The 20,704-nt window shown below is 38.4% G+C and overlaps 1 protein-coding gene across 1 annotated transcript; it reads left to right on the top strand.

The window, feature by feature from the left end:
- Positions 1-13,522: 13,522 nt before the first annotated feature.
- On the top strand, positions 13,523-20,197 carry LOC138897428 (uncharacterized). Its single transcript, XM_070183397.1, has 4 exons — positions 13,523-13,733; positions 14,193-14,391; positions 14,485-14,683; positions 20,018-20,197. The coding sequence occupies exons 1-4, from the start codon at positions 13,523-13,525 to the stop codon at positions 20,195-20,197; spliced, it is 789 nt and encodes a 262-aa protein (XP_070039498.1).
- The last annotated feature ends 507 nt before the right edge of the window (positions 20,198-20,704 follow it).

The raw sequence follows: 20,704 nt of genomic DNA, 5'->3' as shown, positions 1-20,704 counted from the left end.
GGCTTATACGGTAATTGAACATACTTCTTCAAGTTCGGGCCTTCCAATACTGATGGTGCGCCCGGGATTTGATCCATGCAGGCGTTTACTTCCCTCATGAACCGTAAAAGCTCATCTTTCAATGAATCAATCTCGTTGTTAAGACCTGATCTGCTCCCCCCAGCGACATCGGAGACGACTTCACCCCTAGGAGTGTTGTTATCGATTCTCTATTTCGTTTGGTCTGCGCGAACAACGGGAGGAATCGGATCGCACCTGTTCGCATTTTCAAAGCACCTGATAGCGCCTGCTTTAGTTCTGTCATAACCTGATCCTGCCGTGTGAGATGGCCTAGAATAATTGCCTATTGCTCTTGCAAGATCCTCACAACATCTACTACTTGCTTCTCGTCAGCATCATCGGGAGTTCTTTCTCGAACCTGTCGAGGGTACCGTCTGTCTTGCACCGAAATGGTGTCATTCCCCTCATTGCTGGTGTTGCTGATTGAGTCCTTCAATTAAGGTTGATCCCCTCGAATTTTGGGGTTATGGGCATCGTTAACAGTGTTATCTGCCATTTTTTGTGATTTTTTCTAAGACAAAAAAGACGTTAGTAAAAGAGGTAAGGATCAATTTAATTGCACGGCTGTATAGGCCACACGGTGGGTGCCAAACTGTTTACCCATAAACCGGTATAGTTGAATTTATACGTGATATCTAGACAAATGAACTAATTTGATCTTGAAATAATATGATAACTAAAGAAATACACAATACTTAGCCTTAGAAAGTAAATAAAATAGCAAAGACGACGATTCTGTAAATACCATTCCCGAACACAACAATAATGAGATCAAAAAGCAAGAGAGCGAAATTGTATAAAGCTTAGTATAGAATATAATATGTGTTCTTGCAAGAAATTTTGTATCCTTTACAATGGTAACTGAGCTCACTATTTATAGCTATGTCTAGGGAAGAAGGCCCTAGGATCGTGCCCCCTTTTAATGTCAATTATGAGGGTCATTGATGAAGATGTAACGTTGAGCGTAAATGCCATATTCTTTGTAACAGATTGTCACTCTTAATGCTATAGAATATTCCTTAGTAAATGCTACCGGGTGCATAGCATTTAATTCACTTTTGTGGACGTTATCCATTCCGATGAAAAATGCAGTGGCTGCGTTTGGTCCTCAGCCATTCCATCTTAGATTCCATGTGTCCTCCTTTTAGTCAGCCATGCGTCATATCATATCATACCCTATACAACATTCCCTTTAACCTATCAAGGCAAACAGGTTATACTGAGCTAACAGTTGGGCATTTAAACAGGTTCACTAGCATAGTATCTCAACAAAGCTCAACACATGACAAATATATTGGAATCAGGATAGTGTGAAGTCATGGATAAGCCTAACAATTGGAGTCATGAGAAAAAATAATTCTAAGTATCAGAGACAAGCATTTTGACAAACAATATTCATAAACTCAAACCAATGTATTACCATAGTAAGGTCAAAATTGTAACACATAAGTGCAAACATACAATCTTTAACAAAAGTCATGTGATAGTTTGTGAACTTAACCAGATGCAAGTGTCAGTACACACTATAGTGTTTTATCCTAATCAAGTTATGTTTAGTCATGAATGCAAGTTCCCTAATACATTAACAAGGCTCATTGCATGGTTTTAAGTCATCGTAGGGGGTAAATAGAGATCATTCTACTACAATGTCATGAGCACGCTACTATTTAGTGTCTAACAAGTTAGCATGAAAAGTAAGAACTGAATTAGAACAGCAGAACATTGCAAGTATCAAATGGCTTAGTGTTTGCAAGTATTAATAGTGTTCTCAAGAAATATATTAGCAACCTAATTTTATCTCAACAACTACATATAACATCATCAACATAGGATCTAGATCAATGATGCTTTAACAGGGTCTAATAATAGCCACATATGGATCACTGAATATGCAAAATAGGCAAGTTATCAACTACAAACTTATCAACTAGTTATCAGATAAACAACGTAGGCATTAGGGAAAATATTTGTAGAAATTGTACAATATCACAAGTAGGAGGACCAAGTAAATCTATAGGTACACAAACATAAAGGGTAGTTCTAGAACATGATTTAGCTGGCTCAGCTAACATGATAAAGCTCAAACGATGGCTACTTTACCAACAGAGGCCAGCTATACACAAAATCAACATGGAGATAACTTTAACTAGTCATAGAGGCTTAGCCACAAGAACATCACTTAGCATAGAGGCATTTTTATTAATCAAATGTTAAGAATAAAATTCGACAGCATAGATTTTATAATAATTCTACATAACCTACTCAAGAAATCGCTAACTTAACAGTGAAAACAACATATAAAGACAAGTCATGATAAGCATAGTTTTAATATCTAGCACGAACAATTAGAGAATCAACTAGGAAATCACAGAACCAAACGATTAATTCAAAGTGGGGGGGGGAGGGGTACCAAGTAGGGACAATCCAATAGCCGTTTATGGATCCAAACTCAAGACCAACAGTAGTTGAACTCACGCCGGAGAATGAAAGAGAAAGGGAACAGAGAAAATCAAGAAGTATTACTGGACTTGAGAGAAAACCTCAAATTTTAATCATTTTCTTTCTGTCCTTTTGTGTTTCTAATAGTATTAGATGTGTCTTAGGTGAGGACATTGAATGCCTCTTTTATAGTGGCATTCAAGCCTAAGGGTTCCGGTCAGATTTCAAATCGATAGTGCAAAATGATGATTGCATAGATGATGATAGAAATAGAGGTGAAATTAGTAAAGAACAAAGGGCAAAAGTAACACGGATTTACCAGGGCGCGAGGAGATGGCTGTTGAAGGTGAAGAGCCATCGAACAAAGCCCTAATGTCCATAGGTCACTGTGTTTGACCTCTTGACAAAGAATAATAATAATAAAGTTTAAGACACAGTCATGCATACCATGGATTTGAAAGAACGATAAGAGAACAGATGGTTATCAATAGCACGATTTAGGTATAGTGTTCAAGAGCTTTTGAATTTTTGTGACTAAAACGGAAGTATCGGCAGGATTCGCGACTGTAGGGGATAGATTGAGTGATTTGGGGTTTGAATTTGTGACCATGCAAAATTTTATGCATGGATTTGTGATTGACGGGGTTCATGGGGATGAAAGAAAATAGAGAGATTTGGGAAAGAGAGACAGTCTGGTAGGATTGAGAATGAATGAGGGTTTAGAGGTGTTTGATTGGTTTAAGATGCACGATTGAATCTAGGCCGTTAGATCATTTGATCAACAACCCTGATATTTCAGAGTATAAAATTAATAAAAGATTTATTATGATAAAAAGGGACGGTCGTTGGATCTTTGTGATCCAACAGTTGGAATGAGATCTAGCAAGGGATTCGAAATAAAAGAAAAACAAAGATTAATTATGGACCGTTGATACGTTGGATCAACCATCCAGACTCATTTGTGCTTCTTTTGTGAGTATAGAAGATGGGTGATGTGGCATTTGTTAAGTGGCTCAGACGGGCCAACACAGATCGCCAACATAGGATAGAGGAAGTGGGTCAAGACTGGGTCAAGGCATATGGGCTCGTGTGTTTTGGGCTAAAACATCTTAAATGGCCTTTAACACATAACCACATTGAGTTTAATTGGTTTATTGCAATTGTAACCTTTTGAGCTTTTAACCCATTTTAAAATCAACTTAATCATGCTTAATTAATTGTAATAAAATACAATAAAATATAATCATCATATATATTATTAATTACTGTAATTAGTTACTAATTGATATAATATTTCATTTATTAAAGACTAATTCATTGAATTAATTGTAAAACTTGTTTATTAAAATATAAAAGTTATTTTAATAGTTCAAAATATTAAGGGTAATTTATTTAATGATATTTAATATCAAATTGCTATTAATTCAACAATATTAATTATTATTATTATTATCTATTATATTCTTAAAAACTATGTATTATTGATTAGAAAATATTTTACCACATTTATTGCTAGTTAATAAGCATAACTAATTTAATTTTAAAAGGGAGGGTCAAAATTGGTCGTCAACAAGAAGTCTTCAACACTGTTTCAAGCTAAAGGATTTGAATTGAGGCAGTAGGTGGTGTTGGAGTTGTTGAAGGATTATGATATCACTATCTTGTACCATCTGGATAAGGCGAATGTGGTGGCGAATGCTTTGAGTAGGATGGCGGAGAGAATAGGGAGTCTGGAATTTATTACAGTGGTGGAGAGGCCTTTGCCTATGGATGTTCAAACTTTGAACAAACTATTTGTGAGAATGAATATTTTTAAGCCTAGCATAGTGCTTGCTTGTGTTGTTGCATAGTATTCCTTGTTTGAGCACATTAAGGCTCGTCAGTATGATGATCCATTTTCTTGTCCTTAAGGACACAGTTTTGTGAGGTGGAGCTAAGGAGGTGGCCATTGGTGATGATGGTGTGTTGCGACTTCAGGGTCAGATTTGTGTTCCTAAGGTGGATGGCTTAAGAGACTTGATTCTTGAGGAGACTCACAGTTCGAGGTATTCTATGCATCCAGGTGCTACAATAATGTATCATGATTTCAAGCAGCATTATTAGTGGTAGAGGATGAAGAATGACATTGTTGAATATGTTTCACGATGTTTGAATTAGCAGGACAAGTACGAGCATTAGAGACCGGGTGGTTTGCTTCAGAAGATAGATATACCATAGTGGAAGTGGGAGTGTATTACTATGGACTTTGTGGTAGAATTTACACGAACCACGAGGAGGTTTAATGATGTTTGGGTCATAGTGGATAGACTTACCAAGTATGAGCATTTCATCCCGGTCATGACATCTTGCACTTCAGAGAAGTTAGCTCAGATCTACATTAGAGAGATTGTTCGCTTGCATGGTGTACTCGTTTCTATCATATCAGATTGGTGTAATTAGTTCCTTGCTTTTTTATGGAGTTATTTAGTGAGATTGGCCACACGGGTGGAGCTTAGCACTACATTTCACACAGACAGACGGGCAGTCCGAGCAGACCATTCATATCCTTGATGATATGTTAAGAGCATGTGTCATTAAATTTTGAGGCCAGTGGGATCAATTTCTACCACTAGCGAAATTTTCCTACAACAATAGCTACCAGTCTAGTATCGAGATGTCTCTATATGAGGACTTTAAAGAGGCGGTGTCATTCTCCGGTTCGTTAGTTTGAGTCTGATGAGGCTAGGCTATTAGGCATAGATTTGGTTCGTGATGCTTTGGATAAGGTAAAGTTGATTCAAGAATGGCTTCGTATAACACAGTCCATGCAAAATAGTTATGCTGATAAGGTTCATGATGTGGCTTTCATGGAGGGTGAGAAGGTTCTACATAAACGTTTTCCTGTGAAGGGTGTGATGAGGTTTCGGAAGAAGGGCGACCTGAGCCCTCAGTATACTTGTCCATTTGAGGTTCTTGAAAGAGTGGTGAGGTGGTTTACAAGCATGCTTTAACACCTAGCTTGTCGGGAGTTCATCCGGTATTTCATGTTTCCATGCTTCGAAAGTATTATGAAGACAAGTCACATGTGCTAGATTTCAGTTCAATACAGTTAGATGAGAATCTTGCTTAGGAAGAAGAGTTGGTGACCATTTTTGACAGGCAGGTTAGGAGGTTGATATTGAAAGAGGTTGCATCAGTAAAAGTTCAGTGGAGAGGTTAACTGGCGGTGGAAGCTGCTTGAAAGAACGAGGATGATATGCAGAGAAGATATCTTTATCTTTTTGGCATTCCAGGTATGATTTTAAATAAGTCCGGGGACAAACATTTATTTAAGAGGGGGAGAATGTAATGACTCATCCGGTCGTTTTGCATATTTGAGCCTCGTTTCCCCTATTTGATGCTTCCCATATGTTTATTTTATATTTAGTGAATTGTGGGGTTTGTTGGTTTAATTTCGGGAAGGTTTGAGAGGTATTAGGAACATTTAGCCTCATTTTGAAAGCTTAAGTTGCTTGAGTTGACCAAGGTTTGACTTTTGAGTAAACGATCTCAGATTTGTAATTTAATTATTCTAGTATGTTCGTATGGTAATTGTTTACTTGGGCGTATGTTCGAATTTAGATTTGGAGGTCCCTAGAAGGTTTTGGGTCTATTTGTTAAAAGTTGGCAAGTTGGAAAATTAAAGAGTTTGTAGGTTTGACCGATAGTTGACGTTGGTGTTATCAGAATTCGATTTTTGTTTTGAGACTTTGGATAGGTCTAAATGGTTAAAACAAATTTGTGGGCACAGCTTGGTTGAGATCCTAAGTTTTTAAGTTTGAATTACACACTTGGTTGGATGTTTTGATGTTTATGAACTTAAGAGAAACTCTATTCGATTTGTGCCTCGATTCTTTGTTACGATATTTCCCGAGGCATTTTGAGGTGTTGAATAGGTCTAGGTAGTATTTATGGTCTTGTTAGTGTGGTTGGATGGGGTCCCTAGTAGCTCGGGTGAATTTCGGTGCTTCACTGCGAGTTTTGCAGAAGTTGGCAGTATCCGGTCCATTTCGCGACCTATTTTGCGAACAGAACAACACATCCATTTCGCGATCCCTGAGGAGTTTGACTGGCCGATTTCACGGTGAGATTCGAGGACCATAGAATAGATATGTGGGCCGCATATTGATTTTTCGATGGCTGGAAAGTTGGGACTATTTTGTTTAATGATGGGTTTCTCTAACCACATATGAGTTATGCGGTCCACATAGTGCATTTGATGGTGTTGGACAGTTTTTGGCATGGACTATGTAAGGCCAAATTTTGTGATTTCTTATTTTATTTCTCATCTTTTGGATCTTAGTTTTAGGAAGCTAGGGTTTCGCACACAAGCTTGGGGTAAGTGATTATACACTAAACCAATGAATTTTACATGGAATTAACACTAGATTTAACATCGAAACAGGGATTTGAACAAGAGAATTTGGGGGTTTAGCCTATAATATAAGAAAGTATATTTTGAGGATTTGAGGGTTGATTTGGACTCGGTCTTGGAATATAATTACATATTTTAACTCGAGGGGTTATGGATAGTCGGGATCTACCCCTTTACTTGGATTTTGACCAAGTGGTCTTGGGTTGACTTTTGGGGATTTGATTAATGAGGGAAACATTATTGTTTAAAGTTGATTTTTATTGCATTATTTGACTTTGTTAAGTTATATTTGACTAGATTCGAGTCATTTGGAGGAGGATTTGAAGGAAAAAGCTATTTTGGAAGGTTGAAGGTGTTTTGGGGTGGAGGTAAGTCTCATGTCAATCTTTGTAGGAGGGAAGTCTCCCTTAGATGATCTATTTGCTAATTGATGCTTGATTTAGGTTCTTCGCATATGCGAAGTGATGAGTGTCTATGTGTAGCTAGGTTATGACCTTAGCTAGATAGAGTTAGGCTTATTTTTTGCGTTATTCGGTCTTTAGGAATTTTTTATTCTTGTTTAATTGATTCTATGATTACATGACGAGGCTCATCTATGATTCATGTTTATGTTGTTGGCTTGTTGACTTGACCTTAGTCTTATTTTAGCCTTTCCTGACTTACCCATTTGGTGATTATTGGCTCTTGTTACTCATGCTTGATATCGTGATCAAACTTAAGAATATGAAATGAACATATTGAACTATAATGAAAAGTTGAATTACATGATTAGCCATAACCATCTATTATTTATGTTATTATTCAGCCGCATTTATTTTATTGTCTTGGTGTATCTTTATCATATTATCTCATACGCACATAGATGAGTTGGAGAGTTGGTTATCGAGGAAAGTTCAGATTTTGGCACTAAGGAAATTTGGAGCAAATATTCATATGGATTATGGATTATCGGGTTGCATGTTGCAAACATCACTTGGATATGGATGCGTCCCTCCGAAGTCAGGTGATTACCCATGTTACTTTGGGTACTGTGAGCGCATGCACCCAGATAGGTGCTTAGTTTAGACGCTTGACCACTGTCAAGCACATGGATTTGTGCTGTAAGGTATTGAGAATGGATCATGGGCATGCATTTGCATCTTACATTCATGCAGTAGCTTTTATATAAGAGTTGAGTGACTCATATCATGATTATGAAAAGAATTGAGTTATTTGACTTTGTGATTTATCTCCTTTGCCTGAAAACATGCTTAAATTCAAGTTTTACTATCTACTTATCCCTTTAACCTTTTGTACTTATCTGATGATACCTTGCATTATTTGTTCTATTTATGCTTTCACTGTTATTGGTCTATTAGTAGGTGTCAGTGTCTATCCCTCGTCACTACTTCTTCGAGGCTATACTAGATACCTACTGAGTACCGTGGTCTTTGTACTGATACTACACTGCTACATATTTTTCTACATATTCAGAGGCAGGTACTACTAAAAGCTATCCAGTCACTTTAGGAGCTTGTAACGGGGACTTCGTGTTGAGCTGCATGTTTGTTCAATTCGCAGCACATGGAGTCCTCCTTCCTTGATTTATATATTCTCTATCTATGTACTTATTTCCAGACAGATGTTGTTATATGGGTGATACAACTTACTCTTTCATAGATGCTAGTGATATTGTAACATCAGGTGTTGGGTGTTATTAGATAGTTGTGGTTGTGTTTACACCCTGTCATAAATATTTGTACCTTTGCTATTGCTTTTGAGACCATTTTTGCTTTTATATTGTTATCATAACTCTGTTAAAGGCTTTATAATTGGATTCTCTTATTGTTGTTTAGTATTTGCTTTCTTAGCAAGCAGGTTAAGAGACATCACGAACTTTAATGAGATTTTAGGTCGTGACATATACTGATCCCACTCCTTCAGATTACTGATGACCTGCCCTAATGGCAACACTTTTCTTTCCTAATACACCATGACCTTAACAAAAATTCATCCCAAATGATCCCAATATGATACTACATCACCCTAAGACCCATATGCCATGTTATTCGCTCTCAAGCACCCCAAGAGTACCTCAAACCGAAATTCCTGCTCTGAAGAGCCCTTCTATAAATCCATAGTTGTTTCTTTCATCCCTCAAACACTGCATCACAAAACCAATAATGATTAGAAATACTCTAAGTCTTTTTTACAATCCAACACAAATATCAAATCCTTAGCCACACATGAATCTGAAGTCCGTAGGTACCACAACTTAAATCTTGAACACAATAGAACCTTTCTCGAGAGTCACCCACTCTATCCTAGTTCCGAATGCATAGTTGAACATGCCGAATGATTAGTGCTCTGTTAGCATATGAATACTCCAAAAGACGCACCCTCGTCTTTAAGAAACCGAGTGAATCCTTTCTCTTTGCACACTATCTTCACAAAGAATATCAAACCTATGTCATTCTAAAATCTCCATATATATATAAAGTATGGTACATCATTCATCCAACAAATCCCTTGCTCGAATCATCCTCGATGTTATCCTCCTCAAGTCATAGCTAATTCACAAAGCGTATCGTATTCCACAACTATAAAACCACATAACCATGTAATCCAATCGTCGATGGTATACTTCCCACTTGGCTTTAAACCATAATCACATCCCCTAAGAACCTACAATGTTTTTTTCTTCTTAGCTATCATAATCTCGCACTGTTACTCAGCTGAATTTTACATAAGCTCATGTCTCACTGACCATAACACATCCCAAATTATCATATCAAATGCATACTCAACCTTGCGACCGTCGTGTTATCTTCCTCAAGCTATCTAGACTCACATCATTGTACATACATCCCACTGGGTAGAATATAAAACTCTTCATAGGAACCTCATAAGAAATTTTACAACCTCCAACTTTCTCACAGGCGATAGCCTACTTGTTTAGCCTCATATCGACATCTTTGTATGACCTTGCCATGGTCACAACCACTATGTAATCAATTATCCTCCCGAGTCTACACTTGTCTACAGGCTGTAAGAATCTATTTTATTCCACCAATGAACAACTGAAAGGTCCATCAACACATCCAAAACTCAAGACTGTATTGCACACCTAGAGGATAGTCAAGAATTCATGTTCCTTTTGTACCTCAAGCAAACCCCTCTCATCACAATTGAACTCTTGAAATGTAAGAAGTCATCAACAGAATAAAATGCATAAACTTGGCCACTTCCCCACAATAACCCAAATAATATCAAACTCCCTCAAGGTCCGTGGAAATCCTACTGCAAAAAACCCTAATGATACGCTCCTATTTCTACTTTGATATAACCATCTTTAGAAGCAACCAACCGGTATCTGATGCTCAGTCTTGACCTACTGACAATTCAAACACCGTGAAATGTGACGAACAATGTCCTTCATCTTCCGCCACGCATAATGCAACTTCAAATCACAATACATATTCGTAACATCCAAATGAATAAAATACCGTAAACTATGAGCCTTCTCAAGTATCGACTCCCTCAAAATATCTACATTGGAACATAAATCCTACCCTAAAATTGCAATACACCATCATCTCCAATTACCATCGCCTTAGCACCACCTTGCAACAGAGTATCCGTAAGGACAATCAAATTAGGATTATTGTAATGACAAGCCTTAATGCATTCAAACAAGAATAATTGCACAACAAAACAAGCAAGGATTCTACTAGGCTCGAAAATATTAAATCTCACCAATCCATTGACCAAGGCATGAACATCCTTAGCCAAAAGCCTTTTCACAGCTAGAATAAACGCCAAACTACACATACTCTCTGCTGTCTCAAATTCAAATCCTTCTACTTGAATGGGTGCCGAAGACTTCTATGATCACTATATATATCAAATTACGCACCACACAGGTAATGCTTCCAAATCATAAGTACATGCATGGTAGACGCTAACTCCAAACCATAAACTGGATAATTCTTCTTGTGGACTTCAACTGTCGTGGTGCTTAAGCAATCACCCTACCACTCTGCATCAAGACCAAGCCAAGACCAACGTGAAGCATCACAATACATTGTTATGGCCCAGAACCTGTGTGCAACACCAACACTAGGGCAGTAATCGAAGCAGTCTTGAACTTCTGAAAGCTATCCTCACATACATCAAACCTCCAAAAAGGAGCATCTTTCTAAGTCAACTTGGTCAATGGGGTTGTAATAGATGGAAACCCCTCCACAAAGTGACGATAGTAGTCTGCCCTTATAACATATGGAAAAACATGCCACACCACATATGCAACATCATCATTAATCGCCGGTGCCAACTGATATCGAGTACTCTAGATCGCATACGAATGAATAGGAAGGAATTGAAGATATAGGCTTCAAACTGTACTAAAGTAACATATAAGGAATCAAGAAAGGGAAAAGTTCCCAAATCCATATAACCTCTTGCAGATAGATTTATCAATCCACAAGACTCTACTAGGGATGTTCGTGACTTGTGAGACCCTTAGAAAATAGAGTTATGATACCAACTTGTCACGACCCAAAATCCCACCAAAGTTAATGATGACTCCTAGCTCGCTTACTAGGCAAGCCAATAGTCATCATCAATATTAAAATCTAATTATTAAGTCATTAACATATATACGATAACTATAATAATCCGAAAATAAGTCTCAAAACCAATATTTTAAATATAAATGTCTAAGATAGGGTCTAAACGCGGCCACTGTTACCTAATAATGTCCAAAACCCGGGGCCACAATGTCACAAGTATCTAACAAGAGTAAACAGTTTGAACCGTAAAACAATGTCTATTTGAAAGGAAATAAATACATAGAAATGTCTAAGCAGGGAAGGGGACTCCATGCGCTGCGGGTAGATCAAGTAAATTAGCTCACCACGAAGTTTCCAAAATGATGTCCTATTCCGCTAGAGAAATACCGCTAATACAAGTCTCAGAACCTGTACCAAAATGTGTGAAAGTGTAGTATGAGTACAAAACTATGATACTTAATAAGTATCAAGTCTATCCTCGAAGAAGTATTAGCGACATGTCCACATCGACACCTACTAACAGACCTATAATAAGGTAAAAACATGAATAAGATATGAAGCAAAGCATGATATTATCAAATAGATACAAGGGCTAGGGACAAAGTACATGTGGAATTTAGGCATGCTTTATGGATAAAAGAGATCGAGTCAATAATGAACCAACTCTCTAACTCATGCATATGTATATGAAATAATATAATTAAGAGGCACTGATACATAACAATAGAGATGCGGATAAAAGATCACATGGCTAAAAGATGGCTATGTCTATTCATGTAATTTAATTTATCACAACAGTTCAATAAGCTATTTCAACATTCAAAAGTCTAATCATAATATTTAACACGAGTAAATTAAGCTATGTAAATACCAAATCATAAGTCAAATAAGACAAGTGTATGACTACAACTTAATAAGAAAGATCAACATGGCAAAATAATCCTTTATGACCAATTCAACAATTCACAGCCTTACGCATGCTTGTAAGCCATAATTATCAGACATCACGTAGTCATACAATCAATAAAATGTGGATAATAAATTTACATAGTCCAAACGAGTCATATCATAAGCCAAACTCTACCAGATATGGTCATAATCTAGCTACGGATATACACTCGTCACATCCATATACATGGCTCCTAAATCAAGTAGCAACTAGCAAATAGATCACCAATGTATATAATTCTCTCTTACAAAGATAGACAAGAAACTTACCTCCTCTCGGCAAGATTCAATGAACAACAACTGTGTTTCCTTTTAAATCTAACACCAAACGACTCGAATCTAGTCAAGTACTACCCAAGTGAGTCAATACAAGCTTTAGAAATTGATTCTATGACAAAAGGATTCATTACCCCATGATTCCAAATATATTATTAGATTCTAAATTTGGGTCCAATTCAAGAATCAAAATCCCCAAAACCACTTTCTAGTTCATACCAAAATTCTCAATTTTTACACTTTAAATCCATGTTATAAGGGTTAAAAGTCCATATAGATCCTTGAAAGATAATCGCAAATGAGTATAAATCACTAACCCTCTTGCCTTGGGTAAAACTCCTATTGCAAAATTGCCTCTCTCGACGTCTAGGGCACAAAATATGAAAGAATGGACAAAATTCCGAAAATAACAACTTATATAATCCGCCCAATAGTACATATCATGATCGCAACAAGCCCATCACGATTGTGAAGGATAAACCAGCTCCCTAGACCAAGTCCTGTATGAAAACGCGAAATCTGCCTCGCAAACACGGTGCCTAGATCCATAGATCTACGTGAACATGATCCTCTCTTCGCGAACGTGAGCCCCTTTTTGCGAATGCGAAGACCAATCTGTTACATCTCACATTTTCGTACGTTAAAGTTTCATCTTCAGTTAATTGACGTAGACTCAGGGGTGTGATTTTCTTGAGGTTATAAGTATTTATGCTATTTATAACAAGAAATAAGTAAGTGTCGTGAAATATAAAGGGTAAACGAATCAAACAAAATAGGTTTCATTGAAGGTTGTTGATTTGGGATAAAATTCGGTACGAGCCATAATACCCGGTATTTATGAACTAGTGCCATACATATGAGTTATAAAGGGATAAAATTCGGTAAGCTTTTTAAATATGAGTTCTGGTTGAATTCTGTAGAATTCTTGGGAGACATTGTATCCGATGGAGGTATAAAGGTAGACACTCAAAAGATTGAGGCTGTGAAATCGTGGCCTAGTCCTACCACTGTGACAAAGGTTCGTAGCTTTCTAGGCTTAGCAGGATATTACCGGAGGTTTGTAGAAGGTTTTTCTTCCCTTTCGGCACCATTAACGAAGCTGACGCTGAAAGCAACTAAGTTTCAGTGGACGGAGGCTTGCGAGTAGAGTTTCCAGGATCTTAAGAATAGGTTGACCTCAGCGCCAGTTCTAGCACTTCCAGAGGGTCCAGATGGTTATGCCATGTATTGTGATGCCTCAGGTGTCAGGTTAGGATGTGTCATGATGCAACATGGGAAAGTAATTGTGTATGATTCAAGGCAGTTAAGGAAGCACGAGCGGAATTATCCGACCCACGACCTCAAGTTAGCTGCGGTTGTCCATGCACTTAAGATATGGCGGCATTATTTATTTCGTGTTCATGTTGATGTATTCACAGATCATAAAAGCCTGCAATATATCTTCAAGCAGAAAGACTTGAATTTGTGACAGAGGCGATGGCTTGAGTTATTGAAACATTACGATGTTAACATTCTCTACCATCCAGGGAAAGCTAATGTTGTAGCAGTTGCCTTAAGTCGCCGGTCTATGGGTAGTTTAGCACTTGTAGAGGCCGAGAAAAGACAAGTAACTAGAGAGATTCATCAATTGGCTTGTTTGGGGGTTCGGTTAGTAGACTCTGGCGATGGTAGAGTTGTACTCCAAAATACTGCAAAATCATCTCTCATAGTTGAAGTAAAGGAGAGGTAGTACGAGGACCCAGAGTTGGTCGAGTTGAGAGAACGAGTTCCGCAGTAGAAGAAGCCGTTGTTAGAGCTCAAGGGAGATGGGGTTCTCAGATACAGGGGTCATTTGTGTGTTCCAGATGTAGCAGGGCTACGAGACAGGATTATGTCAGATGCACATTATTTGTGGTACTCCATTCATCCTGGGTCCACGAATATGTATCATGACATTAAGGATGTGTATTGGTGGAACGATATGAAAAAGAACATTGCTGAGTTTGTCGCTCAGTGTGCTAGTTGCCAGCAGGTTAAGGTAGAGCACCAGAAGCCCGGAGGGCTAATACAGACTATAGAGATCCCGACATGGAAATGGGAGGCGATAAACATGGACTTTATCATGGGTTTACCTCGTTCTCATCGTAAGTTCGATTCCATATGGGTGATAGTCGATAGGCTCACGAAATCAGCTCATTTCCTACCGGTCAGATCTATATATACAGCGGAAGACTATGCAAGGTTATATATTAAGGAAATAGTGCGGCTACACGGAGTACCAGTATCTATTATATCTGACCGTGGGGCCCAGTTTACAGTATATTTTTGGAGGTCATTTCAGAGAGGTCTCGGGACTCAGGTGAATCTCAGCATAGCTTTTCATCCAGAGACTGATGGACAAGCTGAGCGCATAATTCAGACTCTCGAGGATATGTTACGAGCATGTGTATTGGATTTTAAAAGAAGTTGGGATGAACATTTACCTCTTATCGAGTTTGCATATAATAACAGTTACCACTCCAGTATCCAGATGGCTCCGTACGAGGCTTTGTATGGGCGTAAGTGCAGATCTCCTATAGGGTGGTTTGATGTTGGAGAATCTGGGTTACATGGGCCAGACCTGGTTCAGCAAGCTATAGAGAAAGTAAAGCTTATCCGGGATTGACTGTTGACAGCCTAGAGTCGTCAGAAGTAATATTCTGACGTGCGGCGACAAGACTTAGAGTTCGGGGTTAATTACTGGGTATTCTTGAAGGTGTCACCTATGAAGGGCGTGATGAGGTTTGGCAAGAAAGGAAAGCTAAGCCCACGGTATATTAGGCCTTATAAGATCATTCGGAGAGTGGGCCAAGTAGCTTATGAGTTAGAATTGCCCTCGGAATTGGAGTTTGTCCATCCGGTTTTTCACGTATCAATGTTACGGAAGTGCATTGGCGATCCTACCCGAGTGGTGCCCACGAATGATGTACAGATTACGGAGGACTTGTCATATGAGGAAATTCCGGTTGCCATCCTAGACCGACAAATCCGCAAGCTACGGAATAAGGAGGTAGCCTCCGTGAAGGTTTTATGGAGAAGCAAGAATGTGGAATAGATGACGTGGGAAGCGGAGGAAGAAATGAAGTCTAAATACCCCCACCTATTTCAAACTGAAGATATGGCTCGAGGTGGGATACCTCAGCACAGCTCTATTCAGGCCAGTAGGTCATCAGAAAAGCTCTTATTTTTTACTTTCAGAATTTATAATGGACATCTATGTGAAGCCAAGTGATGCTAATTATAGACATTGGCCATGTGTGGCATGTATAGTATGTTTTCTAGCTGCGTACAGGTTAGTTTTAGTCTAGTGTACGGAGGAGACTCTAGAAAAATTTTCAAAAAGTCTCTAAGAGTAAACATTCGAGGATGAATGTTTCTAAGGAGGGAAGGATGTTACATCTCGCGTTTTCGTACGTTAAAGTTTCGTCTTCAGTTAATTGACGTAGACTCGGGGGTGTGATTTTCTTGAGGTTATAAGCATTTATGCTATTTATAACAAGCAATAAGTAAGTGTCGTGAAAGATAAATGGTAAACGAATCAAAGAAAATGAGTTTCTTTGAAGGTTGTTGATTTGGGATAAAGTACGGTACGAGCCATAATACCCGATATTTATGGCCTAGTCCCATACAAGGTACTATATGACCATGATAGTAAGGTGTACAAGGTATGTTAAAAGTGAGTAGTATTTAAAGTAAGTTGAGATAATTCTTATTATGTGGATAATTGGTTAATTATTGGGTAGTGAGATATTACCTAATTAATAAGGGAATTATTGGATAAGGTTAATTCCACTACGTGGACCCCCCCCCCCCTTCAAATTAAGTGACTCATAAATATAGTTGAAAGGTGGCAAACGAATATGTTAAACACAAGACACTACATTATTCTACGTGTAAAGACATACTTAGAAGCTTGGCATTTTTGCTTCATTTGGCCTTTAGATATTCAAGTAAGTAATCTTATAATGTTCTTCCTATTACAAACATTACAAAACAGACGTTAGAATATATGAAGAGAATTCATAACATTTTCCTACTACAACACCAAAATAACCCATGATGGAGCACTTGATTTCATAGCATCTTAAGCAACGTGAGATTTTGCGATTCTAAGGGAGTACGATGCAACCTTTCCTAAGAATATCATACGGATTTTTCCCCACTCCAGGTATATTAAGGTTAAGCCCTTCCTTCATTTTGGCATGATCTTGTAATTACATGTGTTTGATAACAAGGCATAAAGAGAAGTTCATACTCCCGAATTTATATACATTATTATAGTCTCATAAATTACAGTATTCTCCTTATCGGGACTTCATATTTAATTGAGTATTGTCTTCTTCTAGTCAAGAGAGCAGAGAGCCTATATATACAGTATTACAGTATTTTCATTACCATCGAGCTATAATCGATGGCCAGGCCCTTATTGGGCAACCTCTTATCAGATGGTAAGTTATATACCGAGCCTACTGTGATCGAGCGCCTATGAGCGAGCCTAGTTGGCCGAGATACAGAGCCTAGTATGGCCAAACGCCTATGAGCGAGCCTACTACGGCAGAGCAGTTGTATATATACCGAGCCTTATAGGGCCGGACAGCTATTTTACTTACTATATTGAGAGAGTTGAATCAGTATCAGCAGGTAAGCATATCTTCAGATTATCTTTGACTCCCAGTTACTTTCAGTTAATATATTATCAGTTTAGTTTCAGCTTTCAGTTATTCTGTTGCCTTACATACTTGGTACATTATTTTGTACTGACGTCCCTTTCTCTGGGGACGCTGCATTTCATGCGTGCAGGTTTAGACACACTGGCGAGTAGACCTCCTCAGTAGGTGTTGCCTGAGTTCAGCTTTATCGGTAAGCTCCACGTCCTTCAGAGTTACCGGGTCTAGGAGTTTTGTGTATATATGTATATAGGTTATAAGTAGGTCGGGGCCCTGTTCCGATCACGGTACATCCATCAGTAGAGGCTTGTAGACATAACCTGTCAGTTAGTGCAATATGTTGAGCTTGTAGGCATTGTTTGTATATTTTGTTGGTTTGTCAGCTATAGTAGTCATGATGGCCTTGCCGGCCCAGCTTTATATTGATGTTTAGTCAGCTTTGGTATCCATTCAGTTTTATATTTTGCTTCGCAAATTGTCTTGCAATGTGGCCCGTGGCCAAAGTATGACATTATATGTTCAGATTCCCTTAGTCCCAAGTTGGTATGCAAGGATAGGTGAGGCACCGGGTGCCGGTCTCTCTCCCCAGGTTCGGGGCATGACACAATCTCTCGCATGCCTCTTTCTCAACGTGAACGCGAACCTCTTCATGTTAATGTGTTGACCACCTGCCGACAATACTGTGTGATTGGGTACCCACATCCGCGAACGTGATGAACAAAACTCTCCTGCCAGACCTCCTTCTCTGCGATTGTGAGTCTCAACTCCACGATCACAAAGCACAATCCTGCACTAGCAAATCAACAACTGCAACACTTAGGAAAATAGTCTGAAACCACCCCGAATCACACCCTACCCCGTGTAACCCATCCAATCATACCAACAATTTCATATACGTAACTCAAACTTATCCAAAGCTTCCAAACACTACAATAACATCAAAATCAAGAATCGAAGATCAATATCCTTCTCTTAACCTTCAAATAATCCGACTTTGTTGAACGCATCTGAATCAGACGTTTTGGATCACAATAAAACTTTCCACACAAGTTTTAATCTACTAAATGAACCTATTCAAATTCCCGAAACACCAATCGGAACCCGATAATATCAATTTTAACTCCCTATCAAACTTAAGAACTCTCAAATTTTTAACTTGCCAACTTTTGACAATTAAAACCAACACCTACTTGGAACCTCCAAATTCAAATTCGAACACACGCCCAAGTCCAGGAGCACCATACAAACCTATTGAAACTATCAAATCCGAATTCTGCATTTATTTACTCAAAAGTCAAACCTTGATCAATTCTTCTAACGTAAAGCTTCCATAATAAGAATTTCTCTTCCAAACCAAACCCGAACCTGTCGAAAAATCAAAACCAACCATACACAAAAGTCGTAATACATCGCTTAAAATTACTCAAGGTCTCAAACTATCAAATAAAAATGCTAAAACTCAAAACAACCGGCCGGATTATTATAAAACACCTCAAAACCAAGCTTCCATGCATTGAAAATAGTGAAGAATGAAGTAAAATCATGAAATGAGGCTATTTATAGAAGTCTAAAATTTTGCCCAAGTGCCACAGTATGCGTGACGCACCTGCTATAGCGTCTGTAGCTCCTAGTGAGATGGACATGTGTCGCACCTTGCATATCACCTGAAAGTTCTTGTGCGCTGGAGGTGCGATGAACGCACTAGAACACGACCTGCAGTTTCTCTAGTTTTGATCAATTTATTCCAAATACGCTAAAACTCATCCAAGATTCTTGGTACCCATTCAAACCACTATACAGATCTATTTAATGTTTTGAAACATAAAGTGACGCACAAATACTAAAAACGAGGGGTTAAGTTGTTACTGTTTGGGGGAAGAATGTGGATTGTGATAATCTTACCAGTTGAAGAATAGAGTACAAGGATAATAATTTGATGAGATTTTTTAGTGTTAAAAATAAAAATAATGTTTCAATATTTATTGATGTATGTGATAAACTAAGAGTTGAAATACTCGTAAACAAAAATGACTTTGTCTCATAAGTGAGGAAGTCATTTTTTCCTTTTTGATGCACATATTTTCCTAGAAAAGTATCTAGTAACCACTCTCTAAAAAGGTATTCGTATATGATTTTTTTTTTTTGACAGAAAAATCTCTCCAATCATGCCAAACACAGAAGTAGGCTGCAACTACCCTTTTTTTACATCAATCAGAACATTTTAATGTAACTTATTGTCATATGAGAAACTCTAAAAGTCATATATTTGGGGAAAACAGTACAATTTTTCTTCTTCTTTTGGGGGGGGGGAGGGGGGGTGTTAGAGTTAAAATCGAATTGTCTAAGAAGAAATTTTGCAAAGAAAACCCTAGAACACAGAAAATGAGAAGAATCTCTTATTTCGTTAATCTCTATAAGTTTATGATACAAATGAATATCCGACTTTCTAGAGTCTTCCCCTACTTTATATACCCAATCAAATAATGAAGGGATACTTGGACTAAAGTGTAAACTATAGAAGTTGTATTAAAATACTAAGTGGGCTGCCGGGTCAGGGCTGTGCTGGCAATGTAGCCTTTGGAGAGCAAGGCATCAGAAAGATTAGAAAATCACTGCCTGGAAGCCTGCTTAAGGCTATATAAAGACTTCATGAGTTTACAAACCAGAGAAGAAGCAGTAGAAGGAGAGGAAGAGGAAACCTGAAGGCCAGGGGGAATCCTCATGTACACTTACTCATGGAGATCCCCATGAAGGAAATCATTATTGACATCAAGCTGGAAAACAATCCAATGTCTCTTGACAGCCAAAGAGAGAAGACACTTAACAATAGTGAGCTTGACTACTAGAAAGAAACTCTTTGTATAATCAATTCCCTCCTTCTGAGTATCACCTTTAATGACAAGTCTGGCATTGTACCTCTAGATGGAGCCATCAAACTTCCGCTTTATCTTATAAACCCACGTGTAGGGAATGGTTTTCTTATGGGGGGGCATAGGGACAATGTCCCATGTATGGTTTGCCTCAAGAGCCTGAAATTCCTAAAGCATGACCTCTTGCCAGGTAGGATTAGATGTAGCCTGCTGGTAAAATTGAGGCTCAAGCATGTGCAGATCAGAGGTAGAAACCTCGAGATTCAGGGAAACATGTGAAGAAGAAGAGGGAAGAAAAGAAGAACAAACAAAATCTGACAAGTATGCTGGAGGGTTGACAGTCCTACCTGATCCCCTGAGATCGGGAAGATGAGGAGGAGGGGGAGGAGGAGGAACAGGAATAGAATATAAAGAGGGAGGAGAAAGAAAAGCAGGTGCAGTAGTAGGGGAAGATGGAGGAGAGGAGACACAAGGAGGAACAGG

This window comes from Nicotiana tomentosiformis, chromosome 8 (assembly GCF_000390325.3).
Source record: "Nicotiana tomentosiformis chromosome 8, ASM39032v3, whole genome shotgun sequence".
NCBI classification, from domain to species: Eukaryota; Viridiplantae; Streptophyta; class Magnoliopsida; order Solanales; family Solanaceae; genus Nicotiana; species Nicotiana tomentosiformis.
Note: the sequence above shows the minus strand (reverse complement) of the source record. Positions and strands in the feature narration are given on the sequence as shown.

Bases quoted from the DNA above. Each gene is read 5' to 3' on its own strand.
- LOC138897428 (XM_070183397.1), top strand. From the start codon at position 13,523: ATGAGTTATAAAGGGATAAAATTCGGTAAGCTTTTTAAATATGAGTTC. The intron at 14,392-14,484 runs GTAGTACGAGGA...TGGGGTTCTCAG, and splicing joins ATAGTTGAAGTAAAGGAGAG to ATACAGGGGTCATTTGTGTG. The intron at 14,684-20,017 runs GTAGAGCACCAG...TTTACAAACCAG, and splicing joins CTAGTTGCCAGCAGGTTAAG to AGAAGAAGCAGTAGAAGGAG.